The 21,534-nt window shown below is 42.4% G+C and overlaps 1 protein-coding gene across 1 annotated transcript in view; it reads right to left on the reverse strand.

Annotated features, from left to right (window-relative positions):
- The window catches only part of SVEP1 (sushi, von Willebrand factor type A, EGF and pentraxin domain containing 1), a 136,854-nt gene that overhangs the window by 6,540 nt on the left and 108,780 nt on the right, over positions 1 to 21,534 (reverse strand). The window contains exons 39-47 of the mRNA XM_060236533.1: positions 21,118 to 21,343; positions 20,368 to 20,523; positions 15,834 to 15,897; positions 13,782 to 13,955; positions 12,450 to 12,623; positions 11,313 to 11,486; positions 8,660 to 8,836; positions 6,995 to 7,165; positions 2,970 to 3,065 (exon numbers count right to left, since the gene is read on the reverse strand). Coding sequence (XP_060092516.1) covers positions 2,970 to 3,065; positions 6,995 to 7,165; positions 8,660 to 8,836; positions 11,313 to 11,486; positions 12,450 to 12,623; positions 13,782 to 13,955; positions 15,834 to 15,897; positions 20,368 to 20,523; positions 21,118 to 21,343 — 1,412 coding nt within the window. The remainder of the gene's footprint in view (positions 1 to 2,969; positions 3,066 to 6,994; positions 7,166 to 8,659; positions 8,837 to 11,312; positions 11,487 to 12,449; positions 12,624 to 13,781; positions 13,956 to 15,833; positions 15,898 to 20,367; positions 20,524 to 21,117; positions 21,344 to 21,534) is intronic.

A 21,534-nucleotide genomic window follows, 5' to 3' on the forward strand; every position in this document is an offset into this window, starting at 1 on the left:
CTCCCCCGCAAAAAAAAAAATTGAAACACTTTCAGCAGGAAATAGACGTTTTGCTACGCAAAATGAGCAGAGCAAATTCACAAATGTAAAAGGAAAATAATTAAAGCGGAACGGTGGCAGGCGATTTGAAGACTCTAAAACTGGATCAAACGGAATGTAAATGGTAGAGTCTAAATGAAAACAATCTGAATGGTAAGAAGCTGAAGTCAGGCTTAGGCTGCTGCCTACAAAAAAGTTCATACAAAGGAGACAGCCAAGTCCGAGTATAAAAACATCCTGACTGCTGCACTCTGGCTAACTTCAGAGATCAAGGGCAAATTTCCAAATATGTTCACGTAAAACATGTGGTGCTACACCCTTTAAATATATTTTATTTTAATGGCAACTTTTTTTTTTTGGCTGTCAAGTCACAGCTGACTTACAGCAACTCCGTGGATTTTCAAAGCAAGAGAGTCTGTTCAGAGGTGGCTTGCCATTGGCTGCTTACATGTCATGAATCATGACCCTGGTGTTTCTGGAGGGGATCTCCCGGTTCCGGATTAAACCCTGTGGAGGCCTCTAGGCAGCTGAAATCTCGGGGGCCCCCTCACAAATTATCTCCAAATAAGTTTTTAATTTTTCCAGCCAACAATTTTAATAAACCCATTTTATTACACAAAACAAACACTAGAACCAGAGAAAACTGGAGGAAAAAGCCAGTCCAGGCCCCCTAAAGGTATGTGTGGGGGGCCCATAGGCTGGTGCCTACTTGGCCTATTCGTTAATCTGGCCCTGGGGTCTTCCATCCAAATACTGACCAGGGCTGACCCTTCTTAGCTTCTGAGCTCTGACAAGATCAGGCTAGCCTGGGCTATCCAAGTCAGGGATGGTAACATGCTTTATCCTCCCACCAACAATGCTGCAAGGTGGTTTACACTGAGAGAGAAACCAGCTGGCTGAAAGTCACCCAAGCAGAGTGGGGATTTGAGCCTGCAGTTCTCCCGCCACACCGGGTGTCCAAGAAATCTGCTTACTGGTTCTTTAAAACTTTGTTCTCAGATCATTCATCCTTTTAAGGATTTAAGCTGAAATCTTATTTCTAAGATGTACCTCCAACGTTGAAGGCTAAAATCATCTTTTTTGTACAAAAAATAACTATGATGTTTATTTTTCTCTTTCTTGTGCCTGTAATTCCAGTGTGAAATCCACACTGGCTAGAATGCATACTGGATTTAGAAATCTCCCCCCCCCCTTCTTCTACCCACGTTAACTACATTTACAAACATTGCATTGTATACTGATAGGCATTCTTAGGGTTGCTTGTGGAAAAACACCCTCTTCCAAGAATCCCGTTGCACTTACAGTAGCTTGCCGGCAATCTAACGCTTTAGTGCACTTACTTGAAAGCAAGTTCTGCCAAAATCAATGAAACTTGCTTTCAAATGAAACATGGTTAGTCGTGAACTTTTAAGTTACATCATTAGACACTGCAAATGCTTATCCTGGAAGGAGCCCTACTTTGCTTTCTCTGCTGGGTATCAATTCTACTGATGAGACATGGCTCCAGATAAGGACAGCAATAGGCGTCACTTACTGTAGAGTGTTTTTTTTGTGGACCCGCCCCCTCTCCCTGCCCAGAAAGCACGTGTGCATCTCTATTTATTTTGTAATTGGAACATCAAGAGTACTGTTTTTTTCCTTGTAGCACACCTGACTGCTATATCTTTCAACGGCCTGCCTGCATTTCATTTTCTGAGGTGCAAATTCAGGCTTGGGATTTATTCTGTCCCCCACCCCACCCCCGCTTCTACACACACAATTTGGGTACAGGCTGTTTTGCCCACAGCCAAAGTATTAGCAACTGAGGATATTGCAGGGCTGGCTTCAGGGCATCTGGCACCTGAGGTGAGGCCCCACCCCGCTACCCCTTGCCCTGCACCCTTCCCTGCTGCCCAAACCCAAGGAGGCGAGGGTGGGCAGGAAGGTCCAACTCGGTGCCCTCCTGGGCAGTGCCCTAGGCAAGCACTTAGGGCTGTTTAATGGATGGGCCAGCCCTGGGATACTGTCACCAACCATGTGCTTTTTTGGTGTTTGGCTGCCATTTACCTCTGAACTGGCCTTGCCTGGGAGGCAAGGGAGCTGTTGTGATGTACATCTTATTTTTTACAGCTTTTACTACTCCTAGTGCTTGTCATTCCATTTCAGATGAATGATGCATTGCAGTACATGGGATGAACCAAGAACAATGCAGGACAGGTAGGATCTGGGATTTAACAGCACTATCCCCAAGCATGCTTCCAAGCCCCTTGACTTCAAATGCCCTTTGAATAATGTAACTCCTGTTTACAATTGCACATTACAAATTTTTTACTGGAAGGTGAGCCTTCAGGTTTTTGGACTGATGCTGAAGTGCCAAAGACACCTGTAAATCTGAAGGAAGGAGGAGTTCTCTAAAAGGACTGTTCTGCTTTGTTTCTGAATGTCTCATTTTAAAAAATGCAGTTAAATGGAGTGCAGGAGGCAAACAGGATGCAATCAGTGTGCATAACTCAGTTGCAACTGAGATGGGAGGAGGCAAGTCAGCCTGTGTGAATCAACAAGACATCTGAACTAACAATCTGGAAACTGAGTCCAATGCGCTCACCATTTGACTACTATACCCAGAAATGTGTAACTTCATTGCTTTAATCCCACATAAATGTGCAAAATCATACTTTAAAGGAGGCCTGCGGGAAGCCACCAACCCCCACAAAATTGTTGTGCATGCATTTTACCCCACCCTTCCTCCAAGAAGTACCTAGTTTTCCTTTCACTTTAACATCTGTGAGATATGTCAGTCTGAGAGACGGTGACTGGTCTGGAATCACCCAGCAAACTCCATGGAAGAGTCGGGACCCAAATTTGGGACTCCCAGATCCTACTCTGACCCCTGCATCTCTCCTTGGAGGGAAACGTGGGACCAAATATAACCCATTCATAAATGTACATACGCTCTTCACAGAGACGGCCCATCCATCCATCTGGGCAGGAGCATACATTTGGCCGCTCACAGATGCCGCCATTCTGACAGGGGAACCGACATATAGCTGGGGAAGAAGGGAATAACGCTGAATTAGAACATTTCTTTTAACAGACATCACTCAAAGGTGTTCATCGTATATTAAGGGAATGCAAATGTACAGTTTTAACCAAAGCCCAAGCCTTTCTTGTTTATTTGTGATGTGCCATAGTGTTTAAAAAGTTGTTAGTGAAGAAGTTGTTAGCCAAGAATTCTACCTCAGCCATGGGTTCAGTTTTAATGGGCAAACGCCACGTGTGCTGAGTTTTTTTTAAAAAAAAGCTCACATTCTTGTGGGGATCCTTGTCCTATGCTCAAGAATGATCCATATGTTTTGGATGCTCATAAAATATGTGCAGTCATGACTATTCACACAGAATGGCTCCCCACAATCAAGCCAAAAGCTCTATCATTTTGAAAGGAAGAGGGAAATCCATCTGGGGATGATTTTTTAAATAGAGGATCATTTCCAACAGGGGTTTATCTTTTTTCCTATTGCTTTTTCCAACCCTTCCCAGTATGGCTTTCAGCAGAACTGACAGGAACTGTAGGGTTTTTTTTTTTGCTGTCTGCAAATTTCAGTTGAAAAGGTGAGAAAACGACAGTTTCCATCAATCCAGTAAAGTCTGAGCTTGAATCATCATCTGCTGCTAGCTTGATGCCTAACAAAATTGCATCGGGGCAGCTGGCGGAATTCATATGTAAGAACGAATGCTGCCAACTGCGCAGATGCAAAACACACTGGAAATACAGCACATTATAAACTGCAAACAAATCATCAGTGCTGCTGTATGAGTTCTCCGCTTGAAAGCAAAATGGGTCTGGCAAGCAAGGTAAGTTCAATTTGTTTGCAAAGATGACAGCATCACTAGTATGTACTCACAGCCTTTATCAAAAATGGTCTCTGCCTGAGCATCTGTCTTTAATATCTGGATAGATTAGCTTAATTAACATGATTGCTGGAAGAATTACTGGGATTGGGATAATGTAGGAAAAACACTAAACTTGTTTGGCTAATCCACAGGGGTACATGTATGTACTATGCTGCCCTCTGGTGGATGCAATTAATTATTAAGGTAATGATTTCCAGTAATTTTTTTTTAAAAATGCATGGACTGAAAAATAATCCAATGTGGCTAAATTATACTTCTCATCATTAAAACTTCCAAAACTTCATAAAGCAGTAAAAAGTTCTGCCACTGAGAATTAAAAAAAAAAATACAAGCAGCAATACTCCTGTGAAATAAACATTGTAAGATAATGAAAACGTGGCCACTTGGGAAACCTAAATCTTTTAATGGCCTTTTGTTCTAAATACCATAATAATGTACTCATGGATTTATAGTATTATATATTCTCAATGTATTATATACCTAATTTCCAATGACCATAATGCAGATTTTAAAAATCTGCCACGAGGGCATACATATGTAAAGTTAATACTCTACACATGCAGGATAAACCCTAGGTTTGCAAAAGACTAAAAATATATTTTTTTTAAAAAGAGAGGTTACCCCCACAATTAAGATTGGTATCTACCCATGCATAGATATCCCTCAGTCTTCACCAGAGATGTAGAATCAAGAGGGTAGAATTTATCTCATGGGGGTGCCACAGGGTTCTATTCTCTCACTCTTTAATATACATATGAGGCTGCTGAATGAGACTGCCTGGAGCTCTGAGGTTGGGTGTCACCAATATGCAGATCACACAGCTCTTTATTTCATTATCCAAGCCTCTCAATGCATTCATCTTGCTTCTGAACCAGTGCTTTGAAGCCGTGGTCACATGGCTAAGGCAGAACAAGCTGAAGCTGAATCCAGACAAGAAAAAATTAATGCTAGTTGGGAAGTCAGAGAATGAATCCACTTGTCCTAGGACCTAGATGGAGTGGAGTTGGCTTTTTCAGAGCAGGCTAAAACCTTGGAGGTGCTTATGGACCCTGCCTTGCTGTTTGAAAAGCAGGTTGATATGGTGGCCAGGCGCATCTTGTATCAGTTGCATCCGATTTGCCCATTTTCTCTTTACTTAGACTCAGCTGATCTGGTCATGCTGATCCTCGCTTCTGTAACCACAGGGTTGATTACTGCAACACACTCTTTCATACCACTTAAATAAAACAGAGCACAACAAAAATGCAAAATGCTGTCTCTCTTATCATTAAGTAAATGCATTCAGCACTATACTCCCCCCACCCATCAGGTCTTTACAGTGTGAACTGTTGGGTACTGTACTGCCTCTTCCAATGATGGTCTTCTCTAATATATTACATCTTGCACAGTCATGATTTCACTGCATAAATTAATTTGTTATCATATGGCAGTGCTTGTAGTACAGATAGGAGATCCTAAAATTGTCTGGCAGCCAGAAATTCCAGCTCTTTTGGCACTATGCACCAATAGGTGATGAGCTCGACTTGTTTTTAAGGCAAGAGATGTTTCAGGGGTAGTATGCTATTGCCCATATTCTTTGGAGGTTACCCTTCCAAATACTAGCAAAGGCCCATTCCGCTTAGCTTCCAAAATCTAACAAGATAGGGCTAGCCTGAGTTCTCCAAGTCAGGGCTTCACTGGGCAGTTTATGATTGATAGAAGGATGAACAATAGCCAGAAGTGACAGCAGAATTGTTGCTTAGAAACAGTTTGGAGAAATCTTGTTCTGGAGTACAATACTGAACCTTACAAATAAAAGCTGTGCTTTTTAATCAGAACACACATATTAATTAATATTCTATTAATTTGGCAACCATGCATTTTGGACAGCCAAGGGGCATTGCTTAATACTGCAAGTGCTAAAGGCTTACATGCTCTGTGTGAATCATTGATACTGGCAGCTTTCATGTTGCTTCTGATGTAGGCCTTTCAAAGGCTTGGGCACTGGACGTCTTTTTGATGGGCCTTTGTTATTTATAAAGTGCTATTGACCCACCCACCCTGACGAGCATGAAAGGAAAATAGGGACCTTTTGTATCATTGGTTCTTTCCTACTGCCCATTTTTGAACAGCAATAAAAGAATGCATAATACATGTTACTTAGCAGATGCTAAATATGGAAACAAAATGTGTTTGTTTCAGTGTTTGCTGGGGATGGATAACCTACCTTCTCTCCAAGAGCACACAGAAAACTGCGAGATCACGGCATTAGGCAGCACATCAAAAAGATAGGCATTCATTCATTCACTTCACAATGTGAAGGGATAACTTTTAGATTTATGTCTACATCTTTGTTGTTATTGCCATTGTATTGCATCTGTTGTTATACCCTTGTTACACCTTACACGATACTTCGTATGTTTTAACCTCTAGTTTACTTTCCTTTTTTTGAGATTTTTGTAGATTTGTAACCAATGGCTAATTACAATAAATAAACTGAACTGAAATACTCCATTTATACTTCCCTCCAAAGTGCCCTGCATCATTTTCCTCTCCTCCATTTTATCTCCACAACCAGTCCCGTAGCCAGAAAATTTTAGGCAGGGAGGCCCAGAGGAGAAAATTTTAGGTGGTGGTCAGGGCAAGGGGCTCAAAATGACTTCTGATTTTGAGGAGTATAAGCAGGACTTTGCTGGGCTCACTGCTAAGATTATGAACTGAATTGGGAAGGTGCCCATGTTGCGGGGTGCGTGTGTGTGTGAGTGGTAATGTACAAAAGAAATGGCAGAGCTTGTCTCCCTCTCAAGCAATGCTGCATTTGTTCAGAATGGCAGTAAGTAGCAGTGAGCAAAGGGGGCAGATTGGAGGAGTCATACAGATGGAAGGGGAGGGACGAATGGAGTGGCTTGGTCCCCCTGGGTCCCACTGTAGCTACCGGCCTGTCCACAACTAACCTGTGGGGCAGGATAAGTTGAGTGTGTGAGTGGCTCAAGGGCACCCAGCAAACTTCCATGGTGGAGTGGGGATCTGAACCTAGGCCCACTGGCCCTCTGTCATCTGCAATACTTATGCCAGGGCTACATACCTTTGCAAGCTGGTGGCAGCGTCCAGGTTCTATTCTCTAAACAAACGCTTCGAAGGGAGCCCTCCAGCATGTACCCACTATAGCAGGAATAGGTCACTACATCTCCATATTGGAAATATGTGCCACGGACCAAAGCGTTTTCTACGTGAGCAGGTGGCCCACAAGATATTTCTGCACAAATGTAATAATGAAAATGCAATTAAGAGGCAAACTAGCTCAAAATGCAAATACAACGAAAGACTCTCCAGGACATGAGGCTGCACAAAATTAACTATAAACAGGTCTGTTTTTTTGTTTTTTTAACAAGTCCACATCAATTCCCCAATATAGCCTGTGTATGGAGACAAAGGACTTATGGAAGGTATTCTAGTGTTCTATGCCCCTCCATCTTCTATGCGATGTCAGTCAAGATTTTCTGTCAAGGCCAAGTTGTCACAGCATGAAATATTCAGGCAAATTACAAAAAGTACAAGCAAGGATGTTTATGTGGATCACAGTGGCCAAAGCTATTCTGCTGTCCTAGGCAAATTCCTTCCAGCATCCTGTTGTAACACTGGAATGTGGGTCTCAATAATACACAGTAGGGAGGGAAAAAGCACTGTTCTTCTTTGCTTGCTTAATGGCTAATGACACTGTGAACATTTGTAACTATCAGGTTCAAATCGCAAACTTCAGCAGTTCATGAGGGTTGCCACCAGTTGGAGTTTAGGATTATTTTGATTATAATCTTCTTCTTTAGCTCTCTCCCATCCACCCACTCACTTGATTATGGCTGCTGTGGTGGGTGGGAGAGTGAGCCCCCACCCCCCAGTTACTTGAATGCTGCTCTGGTTGGGTCCTGGCACTTACCACTATGGAAGTAATATAGCTCTCAGGAATTACCAGTTCTAGGACTCTGAGGTTGGAAGGGTGTATGTGCCTGTGGATCAGAAAACCCACTGTGTTCCTGATGCTGCATGACAAGTGTTTCCAGCTTTCAAAACTGGGGCTTACAAAAAGCCAGTCTCTCCCCATCCCTTTTTTATTGTTGGAGAAAACAGCTCGATCTGCTGAGGCCAGATCTGAACTGATCTTTAGAAATTCACCAGATGCAAAAGACCAGATGCTTTTCCAAGGCAGGCCTGCCTCAGGTTACTGGTGTTACTAGGGTTGTCAGATCTGCCCTGGCTGCTTGCAAGGGATGATGGGGGTAAAACTGCCAGCTCCCAGTTGGAAACTCCTGGAGGTTTGGGGGTGGAGCCTGAGGACATGAATCTCAGTGTGGTACAATGCCACAGAGTCCACATTTCAAAGCAGCCATTTTCTTCAGGGGAACTGATCTTTGTAGTTTGGAGATGAACAGCAATTCCAGGGGATTCCCAAGTTGCACCTGGAGGGTGGCAACCGTAGGTAATGCCTGATGGCACAATAAACACTACTCATACATTGTTTGTGGACATATGAATATGTATCAGTAGGGCTTTTCTGTAGCAAGGAACTCCTTTGCATATAAGGCCACCCCCCCAATATGCAAAGGAGTTCCTGCTACAAAAAAGCCCTGTGTATCAGTATTCACTCTTTCTTGGTTTACACTTTCCTTTATTTTCCAGCTTCATTTGAATAAATAACCATTTAATATAAAAAACTATTTATAATAAAAAGAACAACCACGAAAGCCATACTTACTTTCGCATTTAGCTGTAGTTGGGGTCCATGTCTCATCAGGATTACATGTAATGACAGACTGCCCTCTAAGTCGAAAGCCCTCTCTGCACTTGATAGAGACTTTCTGCCCCACATAAAAATTTGTTTCTGATAGGACAGCATTTTCCGGAATTATAAAAGGCACAGGGCATGGGTTTGCTGTGTAAAGGAGAATACATAAAAACAACAACAAAAAGAACAAAGGATTTTAGATGAATATTTAAATGCTTTTCCTTATTTGCAGAGCTGTCCTAGAGTTATATAAGAGACCCGTGGCACAGAGTGTTAAAGCTGCAGTACTGCAGTCCTAAGCTCTGCCCACGACCTGAGTTTGATCCCCGGCGGAAGCTGGTTTTCAGATAGCTGGCTTGAGTTTGACTCAGCCTTCCATCTTTCCGAGGTCGGTAAAATGAGTACCCAGCTTGCTGGGGGGAAAGTGTAAATGACTGGGGAAGGCAATGGCAAATCACCCTGTAAAAAGTCTGCCGTGAAAACGTTGTGTAAGCAATGTCACCCCAGAGTCGGAAATGACTGGTGCTTGCACAGGGGACCTTTCCTTTCCTAGAGTTATAACTCTGCTTAGGAGCACATTGCTAGTCATATTATAACTAGCCCAAAGAGAATCAGTCTTGCTTCTATTTCATTTATTACTTAGGGAAGATTCTACACCTTATAATCACCTGTAATTTTCCCCTGACATTTAAAAAACAAATTACAGCTGCAGGGATTCCCAATTTTCAGTGGAAGACTCATGTGGGAAAGAGGGACTTTTTAACCCATTTTCTTCAAGGAACTGTTCCAATGAAAATTATCCCTGCTAAGGAAAAGTGATTGCTCGGATCTGAAGGGTAAAAGCTTAAACAGTCTTTCCCCACATACTATTTTGAGTATTGCAAGCTCTGGGGACTGCATTTTCTTTTACTTTTTTTTTTTTTAATGTGTGGGGCACAATTTTTGACAGTCATGCATAGTCCCATAGCCAACTGTGAATCCTTAGGTGCTGTTAAAGGAAGATATACTTTGGTACATGAAGGGGAGCTAAAATGAGCTTTAAAACAAGCTATATCAGGAGATCAAAAGTGTGATTCAGCTTTTGGTTTATGGCAATGGCACCAAGTAGGCAAAGCATCATATGGCACCTCTCTTATTCCTTCTCATTACCATTATTATCCTATGCATCCACATGTCAACTAGGGCTATTACCTGTCCAGTGAGCAGGTGTTTGCAACCTGTCCATTATTTTAAGATCAGTGGCAATGTCAACAGTGGGTTATTTATGCATACAAATAAGTGAACATACGCTAGCAAGAAGTGACCTATTGTATGGGACTAAATACTTCATACTGAAACACAAAATATCAGGTCCATTTGGAACTATTCCATACATCTGTATCCATTCTCAAGACATCTAGAGCCAATTTCAATGTGTGATCTTTCAGAAGGTACAGTCCTCTCACAGGACTGTGGTGGTGAAAAGTGCTGTAAAGTCATAACTAAGTTGTAATTACCCCCCAGGACAGGGGTGTCAAACATGCCACCTGGGGGCCGAATCTTGCCCCCAGAGGGCTCTTATCAGGCCCCCGAGCAACTGGCTGTCATCTGCTTCCTTCTCCCTATCTCTTGCTTCCTTCTGCACAGCAGATTGCTTTGCAAGGCTTGCTCAATTGCACAGGAGCTACAGAGCAAAACCTCTATTTTCTCATTGGCTGAGGCTCCTCCCTTGGAGAGGAAGGGGGAAGGCAGAGCTTATTTTTCCAGGCTCTCACAATTGCACAGCAGAGCTACTGAGCAAAGTCTCTCTTCCTTCTATTGGCTGAAGCTCCCTTCCCCAGTCCCTTAAGGAAGGAAAGAGCCACAGCTTCCTTTGCCCATTCCCTGGATCCCATGGGAGAAATACAAAGAAAATACCTTTAGGACCAATGAATACTAACATTTTAAGCATGTTTTAAGTTTTTTTTTAAAAGTATTTAATTATGTTTGTCTGTGTCCTTTATAAAGTTTATATCTCTGCTTCCTAATCTTAAATAGGTACACACAAGGCCTGGCCCAGCCCTACAAGATCTCATTTATGTCAGATCTGACCCTCATAACAAATGAGTTCGACACCCCTGCCGTAGGGTTTTCAAGGCAAGAGACATTCATAGAAGGTTTTGCCATTGCCTGCCAATGCCTTGGAACTCTGGACTTCCTTGATGGTCTCCCATCCAACTACTAACCAAGGCTGACCCCGCTGAGCTTCCAAGATCTGACAAGATCTAAGCTAGCCTGGGCCATCCAGGTCAGGACCATGGGAATGTTCCACATAAAAGACTCTATTTCTTTTCATGTAAATGTCATTGAAATTTCATACACTACTCTGAATTAGAAGAACTTTTTAAAAAAGCAATGATCTGGATGGTCCAGCCTAACCCAGTCTCATCAGATCCTGGAAGCTAAACAGAGTTAGTACTTGGCTGGAAGACCTCCAAGAAAGTCCAGGGTTGCTATACAGAGGCAGCAACAGCAACCCATCTCTGAATGTCTCTTGCGTTGAAAACTCTACCAGGTTGTCATAAGTTGGCTGTGACTTGATGGCACTTTTACATGCACACAAACAGTATTCAGCTTAGTTTTCATGAGTTAAAAAAGCACGCACGTTTGCAGAGAGGTATGGGGTGGCTCCAAAATCCAGTCTCTGTGCATTCTGCAAGAGGTTCTCCTTCCAAGCTGTACCCTCTGTTGCAGTAATATGCAGCTCGGCTGCCCACTGTGCTGTTTTCATAGAGAGCCTTTCCATTCTCTATAAACTCAGGATCTTCACATCTAGTTTCTAAAAAAGATGTTGAGTCAAACTTTTAATCATTCAATGTAATCACTTCATCAGGAAAAAACAAATAGCAAGACTGCATCCCCTCTAGAGAATGTCAAAGACCTGCCAATTTCAAATGTTTATCTTTCTTTTCTTCCAAATAACACAGATCAGCATGGTTGATCCATTGCCAGTTTTTGTCCCCCCAAACAATGTCATGAGATAGGTAGGCCAAGAGAAAGTATCCAGCCTAAGGTCACCCGATATTACGGTAGAATGAGGATGTGAACTCAGACTCTAGAGTCTTGCCATTCTAGCCACTACACCACCACACTCTGGGGTCCCCACACATCTCTTCTAATCCTCATCCCTGCCTCTGTGGATACGGATTTCTGAAGAGTAGGGATCCCAGACCCCCAGGCCGGCAGGGGATTACCTGATTTAGGGAGGACTTCTCCACCACCAACCAGCTGGCTGGTGGGAGGGGGGGGGGAATCCCAACCCAAAGTGACATTTTTGACTGAAAACCTGAAACTGCCACTCCTGAAGCAGTTATTTGATCTGTCCCTTTTGCTTCCCCATAGGGGAAGGCTGCAAGCCTTTTCAGTGATTAGTTTGGCTCCACCCCCAATTAGAAGGTGGGGGGGGGGGAGAGTGAAATTGTCCATGAAATGACTGGCAGCCATTTGACTGGTCCCTTTTGCTCAAATGGCTGGGTCCCACTTCCTGTTTTATGGACCACTTCCGGTTTTACTGGAGGTGGTCCAAAACATCATTTGGGGGTGGGATGTCACCACCCGCCCCCTGGAACACCCCCCCTCCCAAAAGCTCCTGCTGGCAAGGTAAGGGGACCTGGCAATCCTACTGAAGAGACAATCTGTGTGCAATCTCATAGAATTGGGTGTTTGTTTTCTGCATTCCCAGCTTTAAGAAACCCTCCCCGCTAATAAGACTGAATAACATACAATACAACTTAAACATCACCTTCACAGGAGGGAAGTGGTTTACTCCAGGATCCATTAGCTAAACATGTGATATTCTCAGGTCCAATCAGGTGATATCCAAAATTACATACGTAGGATATATTACTTCTGTATGTATTTCCTGTGGTTATAGACAATGCATTTTCTACCACTGGAGGTGGATCGCAACTTATGCCTACAAAAGAAAAGAATCTTTCCTTTATTATCTTCTTGGTACTTACTGCAATTTATTCTTCTCTATATAGTGCATTATTCTTTACTTTATCTTAAAAAAAAAATAAAAGGAGCAAAATTGAGAAATATCTGAAATCGGGATTTATACTTGAACCTACTGGAAAAGTATGCTTAAATTTAGGGGATTTCATTTGGAAGGCCTCTTAAGAATTTATTTTTTAAAGTAGGATCCTATTGTTTACTACCATTATGTACCACTTTGTCTGCATGTGTTCAAGAATGGTTTCCAGTTTAAAAATGTCACAGTAGACCAAGATAGCGCAATACAGAATGACGAGACAAACTCAGAACATTGTATAGACAACACACTCTCAAGGCACCTGCATTATTTGTTTTAAACATTCTACTGAAAAGTTTTCATATAACCAGGTCTTCAGTGACCTCTGAATCGATAGTGTTGGTCGTGATTTCCATTTGTTCTTACTGCTCTGCAGTAGTCTTTAGCTTGATCACTATTGTTTCTGTGCTGTTTTGAATGTTCATTTCAATGTGATTGTAAACTACACACAAGCCAGTATGGAATACAGGCAAGAAAGGGGGCAAAGAGGTGCCTCCCACCTTCTTTTTCAAGCCTCCACCCCTGTAAGACAGCACCAGTTAAGAAATTTAAGCTACTTTCTCCCCCGGTTTAAAGAACTCAAACAAATAGAACAAGTCCAGTTCTAGTGCATGTCTGAAGCAACATGCACCCAAATGATGCAGCCAAGGCATGCTATAAAGAGAAGGACCTCTATACAATGGCACGATCCATGAAAAATTAAGGAATACATCTTTTTCCTTTCCCAGGTTACACTGCAGCTGATACAGCTACTGGCCAGAGATATATGTTATGTTTCCACAGGCCTTTTTTTGCCAGATTTGGATTACTCATTCAAAAAGGGACAATTTTGTCTGACTGTATTACGTAAGTAATAAATAAATCTTATTGTGATTTATTATTGCCATACCAGTATTTCCCTATCTGTTCTTATAGAACAAACACAGAGTAAAAGAAAACAAATCATCATTTGGGACAAATAGTCTGAATATGACTTTTTTTTTTTTTTGCTACTGTACTTTTTCAAAAGAGCTCCTGTCTACATGCACTGATTCTACTTACTCACACACGTCGGGGCTGAAGGAATCCACTTCTTGTTGGCATGGCAGATCCTTTGACTAGGACCCTGCAACTCAAATCCCTCATTGCATGCATAGAGAACTTCATCACCAAACAAGAAATCATTGCCAATAATGGTTCCATCATCTATTGCTTCTGGGAGTCCACAGGATATCTCTGAATAAGAACACACAGATTATCATTTTGTTGTGATTTCTTTACAGACCATAATTTCTCAAGTCAGTAGGGTTGCCAGCCCCCTGATGGGGGGGGGGGGAATCCCCTACCCCGGCCCTGCCTCTTCACCAATCAGCTAACCAACGGGGGGGGGGGGGGGCTTATGAGGAGCAGAAGGGAGGCCCAGGCTATGTTGCTGGCAATGTGGTGATGTCTGGGCAACGCTCTGGTATTTGGGCAAAAACTCTATGGTAAAAGCCATTTTTACCAAAGAATTTTTGTCCGAATTCCAAAGCATCACCAGGATATCCCAGTGCGATGACATCACTTCTAGTACACACCAGAAGTGACACTGCCATATTGCCAGTGATGTAGCTTGGGCCTTGCTCATGGTAAGTCCCCCCCATTCCTCACTGATTGCCAGGAGGTGCCTAGCAACCCTAAGCTCAAGGTAGGCACAATGTCAATGGATTTCTGTAATGGGATACAAACACATCCCATCATTGAAGGTTTTAGCTGAATGTATAGCATTTTAATTTTACTTTGCTTATTGTATATGGCTAGCAACCAGTGGGGAAGAAGGAAAGGAACTAAATAACCCTTTGTGGGGAAAGGATGGTTGTTTGCTGTGAATTTAAGACTTATCTGTATATCTAGATGTCTAAGCTTTTGTCATCCTTTGGGGGAGAGTGAAACTTGAAAAAATCCAAATGAATTCAATTAACAACAGTCAGGTGTGTAACTTGAAGGTATCTAAACGGGCATGCTAATAAACTGCTGCTTCTTCTGAACAAAATCCTGAGGCATTTATGGACAGCAAAGCACCACATTCTCATTCTACTCCTGAGCAACTAAAGCAAATTATTTGGCAGGATGACTGACTAAAAACTCAGCAACCTGTGAAGTTACAGATTGGGCACATGCCCAAACAGGGACTGACTTTTGCAAAATGGGAGCTTTCTGGATGATAGTATCCTTTATATCAGGGGTGGCCAAACTGGCTCAGGAGCCAGTGGCTCTTTCACACAATGGGTTGGCTTCCAATGCAACTCCTTTCCTCTAAGTCGGATTTGCTGACTCTCTTCTGCTAAGTCGTTCAAGGGAGAAAAAAATTCCACTAATGAAGAAAGGTTTCCTCTGATGGAGAAAAATGTTTCTTCTTGAAAGTTTTTCTTGTTATAGGTAGACCTGGTGAAAGGGAGTCATGAGATCCAACTAAGCAGAAGGAACTCATTGCATCCAATCTAATAATGTTTATCTAACCACATTAAAAAAAAAGTTGTTTACCTGTAACTGATGATCTTCTAGTGGTCATCTGTGCAGTCCCATACATGGTTCCAGACCCTGGAGACCTTCGTACCAGAAACATCAGCAAAAGTCTTGTTTGGTGATGGGCCAAATTGTTGAAAGGACAGAAAAGAGAGTCAAAGACACTATTTAGAGGGTGGTGTTGGCTTTTTGGGGTTGCTGAGAATGGGACTTCTGCTGATACGGTTGTTTGGATTGCGGTGCCCTTCGCTTCCAGTACTCAGATTGTTTAGGAGGATGCTGACATTTCTGGTATGAAGGTCTCCAGGGTCTGGAACCATGTGTGGGACTGCACAGAGACCACAATGAAGATACTTAAGTTTTCCTAAGAGGGCATGTCGATTTCTGTCAATTTCTTCCCCTTCCCACTGCTGACTCCTACAGTATTATTCCTGGGAGTCTGCTGATGCTGAAGAACAAAATTTCAATTAAATCTGTGAAGGGGGGTGGGTGGGAAATCAGCAGTTTTCTTTAGCAGTGCAGTTGGATGTCCCCAATGTACTTATGTTTTTTTCTCCTTTAAAAAAGCCATGCTCAAGTAGATATGGAAGAAATTAATGTATAGCTTACTTCTGCACACTGGTGGTGTTCCACTCCATCGCTTATCTGCTTCACAAGTACGTTCTGCAGCACCCTACCAGACAATGGAAATATTCAGGGAATAGCATGAAACACCTTAATCTTATCCTCTCTCACATTTTTAGAAAAACAAGGGAAACAGGAAACTCATTTGCTCTTAATTTCTGCATGGTTTAGTTGATGGAAAAACTCACTTTCTCTAAGATCAAAAAGTGGAGACAGAATAGAACATAAACCTTTCTCCTAGCTGGCTCTTCCTAAACTGTATCTAACTGATGGAAGTAATCTGCTTTAAAATAAGTGCCTATGTGGAGATTTATGGTGCAAACCTAATACCATTTACTTCAATGGAGTTAGATGGGCATAACTCGGTTTAGGATTAAGAAAGCCAACGTCTAGGTGGTGGCTGAAGAACTCCCATTTTCAACTAATCTCCAGCTGTGTTTCCTCTAGGCCATGGAGTCTTGTGAGCAAAAATTCTTCTTTGTGAGCTACTGGCATTAAAGTTGTGAGTTATGGCATAGATTAGTTTGCTTTGGGACTATTTTTCCTGAGCAAAGACAAAAATGTGTGAGCTGGAGGCCCAAATATCTCTGAGTTTGCTCACACAAACTCAGCTTAGAGGGAACCCTGATCTCCAGGCAAGAAAGATCAGTTCATCTGGAGAAAATGGCCACATTGGAAGGTAGACTCTATGGCATTATGCCCCATTGGAGCCCCTTTCCTTCCCAACCCCTGCCCCCCTCAGGGTCTGTACCTCCTCTCCCAATATCCAGGTATTTCCCAACCCAAAGTTGGCAACCCTAACGGAGAATTGCACTGTTAGTTCTTTTTTTTAATCTCCAAATGCAAGACACTTTTTTCTCTATTGCAATAGGCTAGCATTCCAATAGGTGGCAGCACAGATATAATTTTTAACTGCAGTTGAGATTTCTCCTTTTTTTTAAATTAGTTCAGCTCAAGAATATCTATGAAAACATCATTCTGTTTCTCTGTGACTTTTATGACACTCTGATCTTATAACTATGAACATAAATTGATGGCAGTGGTTTAATTGTACTAAATTCCACATACCAGGTTTAAGATTGAGTGTTCAATGCTAATAAAAACTGATGGCTTTTACTCTCAGACTTACCATTTGTTTCTTGGAAAGCAATAAGAAAGCTGACAATTCAATTAGTACTGCTCTAAGACAATAACTGGTTTTTTAAAAAATAATAAGAGTATGGGTAAGAAATGTTATTCTCCCTGTACAGCTTCTTTTAATGCTGGTATGTGATTTCAGATAAAACTCTCTTACAAACTAAGATGTAACCAAAGTACAAAAGCAATACAATAATCTAATTATTATTACTAACAATAAATGTAAACTGTTCTTCTGTATGCAAGTGTTTTATGGCCATCTTCTCTCATTCCTCTTTAAGGCAACCCCAGACATACACCTTTAATGGACATGTGTAACAGAATGAGAAAGCACAGTAGGGCGAACTGTGTGGCGCAGGTGGAGATAGTATTTTTAAATGCTTCCTCTCGGGAAGAACTCCTTCTGAACTAGAAAACTAGTGTGTCAGTCAGTCCTCTTTCTGCTTTGCTAGTTTCTGACTTGTGGGGAGGGTTTTTTTTGGGACGGGGGGAGAACAGCATTAAATTCCTGCCCCCAAATGAAGCTTGAAATTATACAATTCATCCTAAGGATTACCACCTCATTGTGTTCCATGTGTAGATCTGGCTATGGTTACATAAACAGAACTGTAAATAAGAACAGGTCCCATTTATAATTGGTGCCATGCCAATGACAAGGAGTACAATAGTATATATATTGCTTATGTGCTCCATTAAAATATATTGCTTCTGTCCTGTATTTTAACAACACTAAAACAGCAAGACTGCTTCCAAACGAGGGGTCCTTTGGTGCTGCTCTGGGAGTTTTCTTCTGTAATCATCTTGGAACAAAAGTTCAGCTGTGGCTCTGCACAGCACTTAATATGGTAGAAAGTGATATCAAGGCATAGCCAACATGGCAACCCTGGAGGGTTTTCAAGGCAAGAGGTGAACAGAAATGGTTTTTCATTTTTTGCCTCTGCAGAACAACCCTATACATCCTTGGTGGTCTCTCAGTCAAGTACTGAGGGCCAAAGATGTTTAGCTTCTGTAATCAGTCTAGACTGAGCCGTCCAGGTCAGGATGCACTTAATATAGCTCCAATAAAATCCCTCATTGCTCCCATTCCCACACAGAGAGATCCTAAGTAAACTGTTTCATTGCAGTTCCCCCCCCCCGAGTTCAGTAAAGAAGAAACGGGATCTGGAAATGACAGTTAAAGCCCAGGAAAGGTGAAAGGGAGATTATGAACTTATAATTTTTTGGTTTGTAATTATAACAGAGGCTGTCTCTGAGGAGAGCAGAAGAGACAGGAAAAGTGGTGATGGGATCAGTTTCAATCTGGTGAGATAGAGTGGACAAGCATTGTAGGGCAGGGCATGCAAGTTGAGGCAGGAGCCATAACTAACTGGTAGACCATCTGCTTTGCATGCATAGCCTCAGATTCAATCCCCAACACCTATGACAGTCAATGGGATGTGGCAATTGGCACTTAAGAGCTCGGTCTGCCAGACCCAGCTTCTTGCTGTGGAAGTTGACTGGGTGATTTCAGACAAGTCACAGGCTTTCAGCTTAACCAGCTTCACAGGATTGTTGTGAAGATCAAAAGGGGGAAGAGAAGAATGATGTAAGTTGCCTTGGTCCCCTCTGCAGAGAAAGACTGGACTTTTCCTAGATAGAGGCTGCAGGGAGGGGGGGAGGAGATGGAAAGCAATCCACCCCCCCATCTCTTTTGCTCCACCCCTTCTTTTTCAAGATACCCCTTTCTCTGATAACCTACCCCACATTTCCCCACTTTCTCCATTTCCCTTCCCAACAGCTGCCTTCTTGACATACCTTGCCTCCCTCTATCTTTCCCTTCCTTCCCCAGCCCCCCTCCCCCCCGCCATGTAACTCACCCATAGCAAATTTCTAGCATCCATTGCATTTTTCCCCACAACAGGCCTTATTACTAGTCTCCTATAAAAACGGTAAAGCAGTACAGGACGTGAAAGACCTCTGCTTGGAGAGATGCTGCCAGGTAGAGAACAATACTGATCTTGTACTCCACTCTGAGCCCCTATGGGGGAATGGGCGGAATATATATAAACAAATAATAATAATAATCTTGACAGACCAAGGGTCTGACTCATGTGTTTCATGTGTTTACCGAGATCTGCTGTTAGAGGCTGGCCCAGGCTAATCAGAAGGTGCCATACTCTTGAGCTAGCTCTGACAGGCTGCTTGCAGTCTTGGATCTGGAAGGTGGGCCTCCTTGAAAGAGGAGGGAAGGCTGGAGCAGGCAGGCTGTGTGTGCATGTGTATGAACACAAATTAAGCTGCCTTGTACTGAATCAGACCATTGGTCCACCAAGGACAGTACTGTCTACTCAGACTGGCAGCAGTTCTCTAGTGTCTCAGGTAGTGGTCTTTCACAGCACCTATCATTGGGAGATGGCAGGGATTGAACCTGGGACCTTCTGCATGCAGAACAAACACTCTGCCACTGAGCCACAACTTTTTGAAGTGAGCAGTATGGAACAGAATTTAATATATGAAACGCTGACTCCTGCACGCAGAAGCCATGGCTGTTTCCCTCTCCCATTACGAACTCATTACTGCTCCCAGTTTGATTCTGTATTTCTAGTAGTGGAATTTCACCACTGCAGGCTAGTAGAACTGAATATATAAATCCCACAGTTAACAAACAACACAGAAAGCAACTGCAACCTCATACCCACCCATATTAGACTTCTGAATTAAACATTTCTTCATTTTGTTTACTCTTTTAAATGACTGCTCGAAATAATGGGAGATGGGGCAACATTGGAGGGCATTTTGAAATATCAGGGAACCAGGAAATGGCAGGATGTAAGCATCCACCTCACAGCACCTGATGGGGAGCATTTATAGAACTTTGCCAGTGCATTATTTCAAAGCCAGCGATACATCATAAACCTCTTCTGAAAAAAGATGGGAAGACAGCATGGAAATCACACGACTCCATATGGTTTGGCATGGTGACTGAAGGGAATCTCCCTATTCAGAGGCAGCAAACCTCTGGTGCTAGGCAGCAACATCAAGGGCCTGTATGACCAATTTGCTGGTCCTGCAGGGCAAAGGGTTGGCCGCAGTGAGAAACAGGATGCTGGACTAGATGGACCGCAAGTCTGATCTAGCTGGTGTCTTCTTACATTCGTATGGGCAGCCACTGAATGAATGATTTCAATTCTTAACTAGTGTAGAAACAAGTAGGATGATATGCATTCTTCATAATTAAAATGCCACAGTTTATATTCTGTTCTCTGGAATCTCTACACAAGTACATATCATGGTGCAAGAAGCCACCCCAAGAAAGAATGGGTCGTCCTGAGCAGAATCCACTATATTATCTGCTGTGCTACATATTAACAAGCTGAGCACAGAAAGGACTAGGTTGACTTACCTCCAGTTCATAACCAGAACTGCACTGATAAAGTACTGTATCTTTGTAGTTATACTGGTTGCCAATCACTATTCCATGTTCTGGAGCATCAGGCTTTCCGCAGGACACAAGTGCACAGATATCACTTGACAGTAATGGAATCCAGCTACCGTCATTCTAAAAAGGGACAGAAGGAACGTTCTTTAGAGCTTGTTAAGTAATCTAACTACCAATTAAGAGAATTCTATCCCCTACATTAAAATATTAAAAAGTATTAAGGCTAATTGATTACACAGACAAACTAGGGCTTTTGTTTTCAAAACAGCAATGCCTCAGCATTCACCAAAAGCTGCTTTTAAAATATGCAAGCGTTTTAAAAATAGTTTGCAACATGTAGGGCCTCAGCTTGTGACTTCCTACAGGTATGAGGTTCTGGAGCTGCAATGAACATATTTGGTGTAAATGGTTGCTTTATTCTTTCACATGGGGGAGAACCTCTGTGTCTGCAAAAGGATGTGGTTGGAGAGCTTCTGCAGAAAAGAGTAAAGAAGCCCAAAAACTCTGCATGTGCACCAGAGTGCCAACATGGTATTCTATTAGGAATAATGAGTGCAGAGTAATTTCCAAACATATAAATTTTTAAAGGCACTATTTTTTTTTGTTTAGCAGGAGAACTGTTCTGTGAAACAACCAGTACAAATATGGCTCTCAGATGATTTAAGAAGGCTCATGTACATGAGTACAAGACAAAGACAGAAGGAAGATCCTTACCTGACAAGTGGAGATCCCTGTTCCAGTCAAAAGATAACCTTCTCGACAGGATAAAACAATGCTCTTATTCACTGTGAATTCAGTGCCAGATATAATTATATTTGTTATATCTGTAGGCAGAGGGCATTTTCTGGGGCAACAGGAAATACTATTAGGGGACCAATGTCCATCTTCCTGACAGGTGCATGTATCCATTTCTGTCTCCATCACGTAGCCCTCCAGACACCTACAACATACAAACCACATCTTTGTCAGCTATCATGGGCACATCTGCGATACCAAAACAAACAACACCCCCCCCCCCAGATTCTTAAATGTGTTTCTGACAAATATTGGTACTGTTAACCAAAATCCCAAGTATAGTTCTAACTCAGACCCCAAACTACAAATCTGTTACCAAAGGGCATTTGGGCAGAG

The sequence above is a fragment of the Heteronotia binoei genome, chromosome 4, assembly GCF_032191835.1.
Source record: "Heteronotia binoei isolate CCM8104 ecotype False Entrance Well chromosome 4, APGP_CSIRO_Hbin_v1, whole genome shotgun sequence".
NCBI lineage: Eukaryota > Metazoa > Chordata > Lepidosauria > Squamata > Gekkonidae > Heteronotia > Heteronotia binoei.